This window comes from Bidens hawaiensis, unplaced genomic scaffold (assembly GCF_021521415.1).
Source record: "Bidens hawaiensis isolate Kalapana, Puna unplaced genomic scaffold, B.hawaiensis_p1.1 tig00012745_1, whole genome shotgun sequence".
Taxonomy (NCBI): Eukaryota; Viridiplantae; Streptophyta; class Magnoliopsida; order Asterales; family Asteraceae; genus Bidens; species Bidens hawaiensis.
This window is the reverse complement of record NW_027492056.1, coordinates 512,979-521,542: the sequence shown is the minus strand read 5'-3', so window position 1 is coordinate 521,542 and position 8,564 is coordinate 512,979. Positions and strand designations below refer to the sequence as shown.

General features: G+C 39.3%; 1 protein-coding gene across 1 annotated transcript; it reads right to left on the bottom strand.

Annotated features, from left to right (window-relative positions):
• Positions 1 to 7,858: 7,858 nt before the first annotated feature.
• LOC143542059 (uncharacterized) lies at positions 7,859 to 8,239 on the bottom strand. Its single transcript, XM_077034733.1, has one exon. The coding sequence runs from the start codon at positions 8,237 to 8,239 to the stop codon at positions 7,859 to 7,861; it is 381 nt and encodes a 126-aa protein (XP_076890848.1).
• Positions 8,240 to 8,564: the final 325 nt, after the last annotated feature.

The window sequence follows — 8,564 nt, the reverse complement described above, 5'->3', positions numbered from 1 at the left end:
AAAAAACTCAAGTGTTAATATTCATTTGTTATGATCATATCATATATAAACAAATATTATTGGTGTTTGTCTAGCTTGTTATTGGGTATGACCCGACTTGGATCATGACATACTAGCCACATCAATTATAAAATGTGTCTTGGGCATACCGAGTCCAACAATAGGCAGTCGGAATCTTCTCTAGGGGAAGCTTAAGCTTCCTAAGGGGGAAAGCTCTGCTTTTCTTTTAGCTTATGCAGATCGGGTAAATGCCATTTCCGTGCAACCATTTGTCTAACCTTTGTCTGTCTTGTCATTGTTTTTACTTTATGGCTGGTACCAGCTTTACGTCAGTCATGACTTTTTCTGCCATTTACTGTAGCAAGAGCTCCCTGGTCAACTTAGGAATCTTGCGGCGGGGGAAGCTTCGAGCTTCCCTGCTTGGCAGCTTATGCTAGCTGCTTCTATATTCCTAAGCTTCCTCAGCTTGTGGGTAGATAAGGGTACCCACGCCATCAGCCCCCAGTCCGAAGTTTTCGGATTGCAATGATGAATGCTTGTGACTTAACTCTTTTTCCTTCACGATGTTTCCCCTGGGTGTTTAATGCTTTTAGGCTCAACGACATGCCTCTTCATAGACCAAATGCATTACCCATTTTGTTGTTTTTGGGCTTGTATGTTAAAGCACAATAGCTGGAAAGTGTTTCCTTGTCATTTAGTCTGGAAGCTTGTGACCCTAAGTTTCCGTGTTTGAGCCTTAGGGTGGAAGCTTGAAGCTTCTCGTAGTGACTTGTCGGTCATTATTGTGATTTATCAGTTTGACGGTTGCTTCTTACTACGTCTGACTGATTTGAACTTTGCGTCAGGAGGTCATTACATAACCTACTGTTACAGCTAACCCTATTTTGATCTCAACCTTCTACCTGTCCCTATCTTTGGGGATTTGAAATTCAAAAACTTATCTAATAACTGTCACACCTCGATCCAGGGCCTAGAAGTGTGACCGACAGTTGGTACCTATTTTGTAAATATATCAGAGTAGCGGGTTCATTTTAGCGGAAGTCTTTAAATAATTAAATATTAATTTACATTATCAAAATTACTCGGGAATTAAATACCCCAGTTTTAGTTTTACAAAACAGTGATATTAATAATACAAGGATTTATAAGTATTCAAACCGAGCCATCTCGAGCGATCTTCTATGACTCCAATCCTTGTATACCATCTATCGCCATCTAATTACCTGCATGGGTGGGAAAAACAAGTCAGCTATGTGCTGGTAAAACGTTGACTCGATAAAACAGTTTATAACAGTCGTTAAATACAAATATAGTTTTCTGTTTCACAAACTTAGTAGGAATGCCTGTCATTCCCAGGATTTGTACCACTGCCATACACACACAATTCAAAGGTTCCCTGAGTACATAGCCCCTGTTCGGAGACAACCTTCCCCTAGGCTATGTAACCCTGTTGGAGAACTGGTTATGACTGACTTGGTTTTGTCTACCAATTATCAGTTATGTTTGGATCCAGACACATGTGTATCTGGTCTGAGTTGCTTTTTATTATCTATTTTATATTATAACGATTTTAGAGACAAAATCTCATGCAAACATTTATCAGACTCTTTGTAATAAACACCAGTCTATTACAAGAGTAAAATCAGTTCAGACCATAAAAGGTTAACGTGTTCACCTCGTATTATCAGTGGGTAATATCAGACTCCTTGGCTTCAGTATGCTATTAACCTATATATCATAATAGGTTTGCATAAGTACCTAGTTGGTAATATTCAGCAGACTTTAAGTTTGTTTCAGTTCAGCAGGCTTGAGGTCTGATCAGCAGACTTGAAGTCTGATTCAGTTCAGCAGACTCGAGGTCTGATCAGCAGACTCTTAGGTCTGACCTAACCTTAGTAGAGTTATAGTCGTTTTATGAAAATACTTTGGATTTACATATGACGTTTAGAATAGCACACTTTGGCCTAATAAAGAATATTACGTTGGTAAACTTCTCCAGGTAAGCAAACGGGTCCCGCGGTTGATTGGGATGTATACGAATTGCTTTCCTTAGACAAGAAGAGTCTACTAATGATATCCCCCTTCCAGTTACTACGTGCCCGTCAAAATATTGTTTTGATAACATTACTTCACGTGGAAGCAACATCTATACTTTATAAAACATTACTTGGAAAACATTAACAGTTTAACGACTATACCCTTAACTAAGTTATAACTATGTATTTAAAGTAACTAGTAAAGTAACTTAACCTTAATCCTACCTTAATCGGTTAGTCGGAGTGAAAACTAAGAAAACGGCATCAAATCGACTTGTGCTTCGTTTACGAGATCAGCAGCTCATTTAACAGCGTAACAACTCCTCGTTTCTTCGCGAAAACAGCCCTCGGAACCCTGGAACTTCCTAGCACGCTTCCCGATGTTAATATGTGAAAACTAGGGTGAAAATGGGATGAGAATGGCTGAACCCGTAGCTGCCCTATTTATAGCACGTCTTGTGCATCTTCGCGTATCGCGAATATGCTGCCTATGGCAGTTCGCTATACGCGAAGTTGCATGGCGGGCGCCGAAATTTTGCATGTCAACCCGTGCTGACACGTGTCGCCACGTCACTGGATAACGTTGAAATGTGTGCCAGCAACTTCGCGATATGCGAAGATGTTCAGCTTTGCATCTTCGCGATGCGCGAAGATGCATAAATTTCATAATTTTCCTTTTCAGTCCTTCTGTTTCCAGACTTGGAATTTTTAGCCCTTTAACTTCTAAAATTTACATTTTTGGCCCAAAATTAGATGAGGTATTTTCACGGTGTTACAATAACTCCCAAAGAACCATATTCTGATTATCCACCTGTCCCTTTCTTCTCTATTGTAACCTCTTTTTGTCCGACGGTTTCTTTTCTCCTCCTCCTCTTTAAAGAAGATAAAAACTATTTTTCCTTCCATCTTTTTAATCATGGGTTCGAAAGGTGATATGGCTACCCAATTTTCTAAATTTACCCAGTCGAAACTCGATCAATTTTGTTCGGAGTATGGGATCGGGGCTGATATTTAGCTGGAATTACCTAAATCTTCCACTCTCATTTACAGTTACCCTCGAGGCAAGATTCCCCTTTATACCCGGTATTTTGATCAATGCAACCTCCGATACCCTTTTACCAAGTTTTTCCTTAGTGTTTTGGAATATCATAGTGTTTGTCTTGGACAATTAGCACTTGTTAGTGTTGCTAGGATACTACATTTTGAGGTTGTGTGTCGCTCTCTTTGTTATGAACCCACCTTGCCGATGTACCGAAGGTTCTTCCAACTTTCCAAGAACGGGAACTGGTTCACCATGGAGAAACTCGCAGAGAAACTGGGTTGATTTCGAGCACGGTTGGTCTTGCTTCTGCTTGGAAAGATAAGTTTTTCTTTGTTTCAGATTCTGTTTTGCCATTTTCTACGTTGTGGAGGAAGAGTGAGCTTGCCTTGAACCCTACCGAGCCCAAGATTGAGGAGCTTGATGCTAACTTTATTAAGAACCTTCGGTCCGTGTCCTTTAATCTTCGGACCTTCTCGGAAGAATTTCTTTTTTACTTAGGTCTTATCATCAAGTAGCCTAGTCCTCATACTAAGAGCAAGATCTTTAGTGATGGAAAAGGTATGTTAGATTTTTGTTTAAGCTTCTTATGTTTCTTGGGTTTGACCTTCACCTTCCGTTTTGCAGAAGTTAGTGCTTTGGACTTTCTTGACCTTGAGGATTTTTCATCTGCGACCTTCGTTTCTACTGAAGTTTTTCCAGGCCAACCCAATTTTGTTGAGTATACCAAAGATTTTCACCAATCGGAGGACTATGTAGCTACCTCAACCTCTTTTGTCCTTCCTCCAAAGGTACTGTTAGGAAGGCTGATTTTGCTTCAATTTGAAGCAGTAAAAGGTTTAAGGTAACTTTTTCCCCTAGCTCCACTGCTATCAATCCAATTGATCTTGATGAAGATACTGCCCTGGTTGCCTCGACAACCGGTTTCACCCCTTCTTGTGGAGAAAAGCTTCCTAGAAGCTCTACTCCTTCACCGTTAAAGGCACCTACAATGTCGTGTTTCAAGAAGGAGGCTGCAGCTGCTAAGCTCAAGAAGACTGTTAAAGCTACTTTTAAGAAGTTGGATCCTACACCTGCTGGTAAGAAAGTGGAGAAGGATAAGGGGCCTGCTAGTGTTGAGCAACCTACTAAGGAAGTTGTTGTATTAGAGAAGCTGAAGGGGAAGTGTGTTGCTACCCGAACTACTAATGTTGAAAGTGCTTCTTCCAATGAAGCGACTTCCGCATATGTTCCAGCATGGAAGGTTCTTAATTGTGATAACATGAAAAAGGTGCATGTTTGTCAAGACCTCCTTCTTCATTGTATTCCCCCAGCTGAGAAGGAGATTATTGATGTCACAGCCCAACCTAAGGCGGAAATGCCAGGGCGTGAACTGATTATTCACAGCTCAAAGGTACAATCATAAAATAAATATGACAATATCTATTAAATTAATTATTTCATATAAAGTGCACATACATTCATAACACAAACAAATAACTTATAACAAATAATCCAATCAAGATTTAATAAGATAGTCTTCATTAAGTTCCCTATGGTATTTTCTAGATGCCTTTCACGTCAAGCTTCAAATCACACGATAACCTGCATATGCATAGAAAATGGAATAGAGTTTGTCAACAACACATGTTGAGTGAGATGATCACCAATTTTCATAAATAATAATAGTATCTACATATAATATGTAATAAATGTTAAATGCACAAACAAACATATGTGAGTAATGATCAATCAAACCATAAACAAACCATAGACATGCTAGTGTGCCATTTAACCGTTGCCTTGCGAAATGGGTATTGACTACAATGACTGACTGAGATTGTCGGTTTACCATTGTCAAGCGAATCGGACTCAGGCTACTAAGATGGCGTATGATCATACTGACATGCTAGACTTCAAATGGACCTCTTTGAGACTTGATAGAATGTAAACACATAAGCAAATAGCAAATAGCATTTAATTGATATATACACAATAATTATGTTTGTGAGTTTGTGAATATATATATATATATATGATAGAAAACATGAATAGATATTCATATGTCCTCAAAACATTTTAAAAACAGTAAAATGAAGGGGAATGATCAAACTCACCTTAAATCGAAGGCAATTGCATAATAGTGATAATCGAGTTAAGAATTAAATTGATCATCTTCTAATGCGTCGAATGAAATAAACCAACTGAACATGAAACTTTGAGATAAGAAAATACAAGAAAAACCAAACTCATTGCCGATAGAATCGATCCAAATGGATGTCTAGAACTTCGGTTATGATAGATTAAATGTTTAAGCGAGCTGGTACTGACCAGAATCCGAACAGCGAGTCAGAAGTCAGATTTTGGTCAGTATTCTTAAAATCTCATTATGAAAATAAAAGTCTTCTGGACCGAACGTCGGTTCTGACCAGAAGCATGAGAAATTAATAAGTCAAAGATGTTGACAATTATGCCCTAAACGAGTTTTATTCAAATTGACCCATCAATACTCCTCAATCTAAGAAATTGATTGAGGGTTATTGACTAAGGAATATATATGAATGATTTACAGCAAATAACTCACCCGGAATGTGTATGAATCGTTCAAAAAGTGAAGTCAAAGGTTGAGAATGCTTGAAAGTCAAACACAAACACTTGTATCTTGAGTAATATGGCAAAAACGGAATAGAAACCGAGGGTTATAGGCAGGTGACGACTGAGGGAGTAGTCTTTAGGGTTTAGGGAAGAATGTGGCAGGTGAAATATGCCTTGTTTATATAGAATAAGCAAAAACAAACCAATTTTAGTTAGTTTACTTGTTTAGGAAACCGAATAATGTTTTAACGATCAAATCAACTATAGAATCACCGAATTTTCGTTCATGAGGAAGGGGTAATGTATGTGGACAAGTACCTAGTCTAGATTAGTTTTCTTGGGGCTTAAACCAAGTGATTCGGGTAAAAAAATAATCGATTTAGTACCAAAGAGAACTAGGAAACAAAATAATCAATTAATGACAATATCGGGTATAATACCATAGAGATTTAGGTTTGGACAATAATAAAATGAAACTGGACCTGCTGTAGCATTTCTTGGAGTTTAAGTTTCGTTAATTTAATCGAAAATAGGAATGAATTGGAAAAATTAGTCCCTGATAATTCGAAATTTAGACGTTTTAAGCAACGAGAAGGTTGTTGCTGATGTTACCGTTTCTGATCTTAAAACACAGGTTAATGAGCTTCTTTATGAGAAACGCCTACTGTTTGAGAATGGCATTCCTCATGTTGTCTCTTATCTTCTTCATAATGGTGAATTCAACTCATCCCTTGGTGAGGTTTATACAAGGGCTATTTCTCATGGTCGTCACCATGGCCTGTCTATTGGATTTAAGGCAGGTTAAGTTGGTCATCCCCTTGAGGGACTTACAGCTTATCGGCCCCATGCTGCCACTGACTTTGCTGCCGTAAGGGCTATGGAGATGATGACCTTTCCTTATCTTGAGGCTATTGCCCGTTGTTATGATCTACCTTTTTTGGTTTTTCAAGATATTGAGCCAGAAGGTCTCAAGAAGGAACTTGCTCATCAAGTAATTCAAGCTATGGTTAACAAGATTTTTAAGAAGGTCCATTCTTATGGGAATGACCCTGAGGGTGCAACTGATTTCGGAAAACCACTGCAGAAACACCTGCTACTGAAGATCCCACTAACCAACCTGCTGATAATGAAGGTGGGGAAGTTGAGGATACTCCTTCCCTGGCTACTGATCCCGAGCACACTCTTTCTCCTATGAGAGAAGTTGAGCAAACTCCCTCTCCCACCCCTTCGGAAGCTTCCCCTAATGTCTTTGATGATGAAGTGAACATTCTATACAAGGATCTTTTTGGTGAGACACCCAAAGCTTCGAGAGAGGAGGATGTTGCTGCTAGCAAGTAGCTTTGTTGTTTGTTTCTAAGCTTCGTGTGTGAAGCTTCTTTTATTTGGGTATGTAAACCATTTTTGGCATGAGCAATTTATACTTTAGCTTTTTGATGCTTGTAGCAGCCCCTTAGTATGCCTTTATGTTTTTAAAATCTATCTCGTGGTTGTTATGTTGTTTGTTTGTTTGTGTTTTCTTTTCGTGTTTCGTTTGTTATTTTACAATGCCTTCGAAACTTTGTTAAGGAGTGGTGCTGCCCTTCCTTAGCTTAGTAACTAAGGATTGATGTAAAGCATATCCTATCCGTTTGTTACTCCACAAAAAAAATTATAACTTGTTTGTGGTATATTGTTACATAAGTCCTTAAATTTTTTAAGCTTATCAACCTTGTAAACTTCTAGCTTCTTGTACTTATGGGGCAAGTTGATGAGAGATGCTCAATCTCATTGCATGGATATGGTTTTCTTCTATGTTTTCCTTGGAGTTATATTGTTTTAGGTACTCAACCTGTATACAAGAAGATATAGCTTCTTGACCTATTGAGCGATATGGCCTAGGAGCTCAACCCTGTACATGAGTAGAACTTCGCCGAACCTCATGGAGCCTAGTTTGGAGGGGCTCACCCTTAGATGGGATAATAAACAAGTATGTTACTCAAAACATAATATCATTCATTGATTTCTCCACTTACATCAAACAAAAACAAGTACTATATAGATTTTTAATGAAGACCTAGACTAGGAACTTCTTGAGGTGCTTGTCACTCCAATGATGTGACACCTTTTTTCCTTCTAGGTCATTGAGCTTGTAAGATCCACCCTATGGGCTTCTCTTATGATGTAGGGACCCTCCCACTTGGGTCCCAGCTTCCCCGTGTCTGAGTACTTGCTAGCCTCGTTGTTTGAGAACCAAGTCTCCGGGCTTGAATACTTTTTTTCTTACCCTTGTGTTGTAGAAGGCTTCCAGCTTCTTCTTGTATCTGACTTCTTCGATAGCAGCCTGATCACGAGCTTCTTCTAGTAGATCAAGGTTGAGCAAAACCTCAGAGTCATTGGCTTCTTGATCAACGTTTCTCACTCTTCTTGTGTTTACCCCTATTTCAGCGGGGATCACAGCTTCTGAACTAAAGAATAAGCTGTAGGGTGTTTTGCCATGACTTGTTTTTTCTTTCGTTCGGATAGCCCAAAGAACAATTGGAAATTCTTCTACCCAATTCCTGTCATGCCTTCCCAATCTTGCCTTGATGCCTTCTACAATACTATGGTTCATTCGTTCAACTTGGCCATTAGATTGGGGGTAGGCAACCGAGCTAGACACTTGCTTAATTTGTAGCTCCTTGCACCAATAGTTGAATGGCTTCGCAGCAAGTTGCTTCCCATTGTCGGTTACTATCTAGCCTGGCAGCCCATATCTACAAACTATGCTTTCCCATACGAAGTTCATCACCCGCTTACCCGTGATGGAAGCTAGGGCTTGACTTCTGGCCAATTGGTGAAATAGTCCACAGCTACCAGTAGGAACTTCACCTTCCCTGTTGCCTCGGGGAAGGGACCAACAATGTCCATTCTCCTTTTGTAGATGGGCCATGCGGCAA

What these genes read in the sequence shown, in the direction of transcription:
- LOC143542059 (XM_077034733.1), bottom strand. Translation starts at nt 8,239, where the DNA reads ATGAACCATAGTATTGTAGAAGGCATCAAGGCAAGATTGGGAAGGCAT.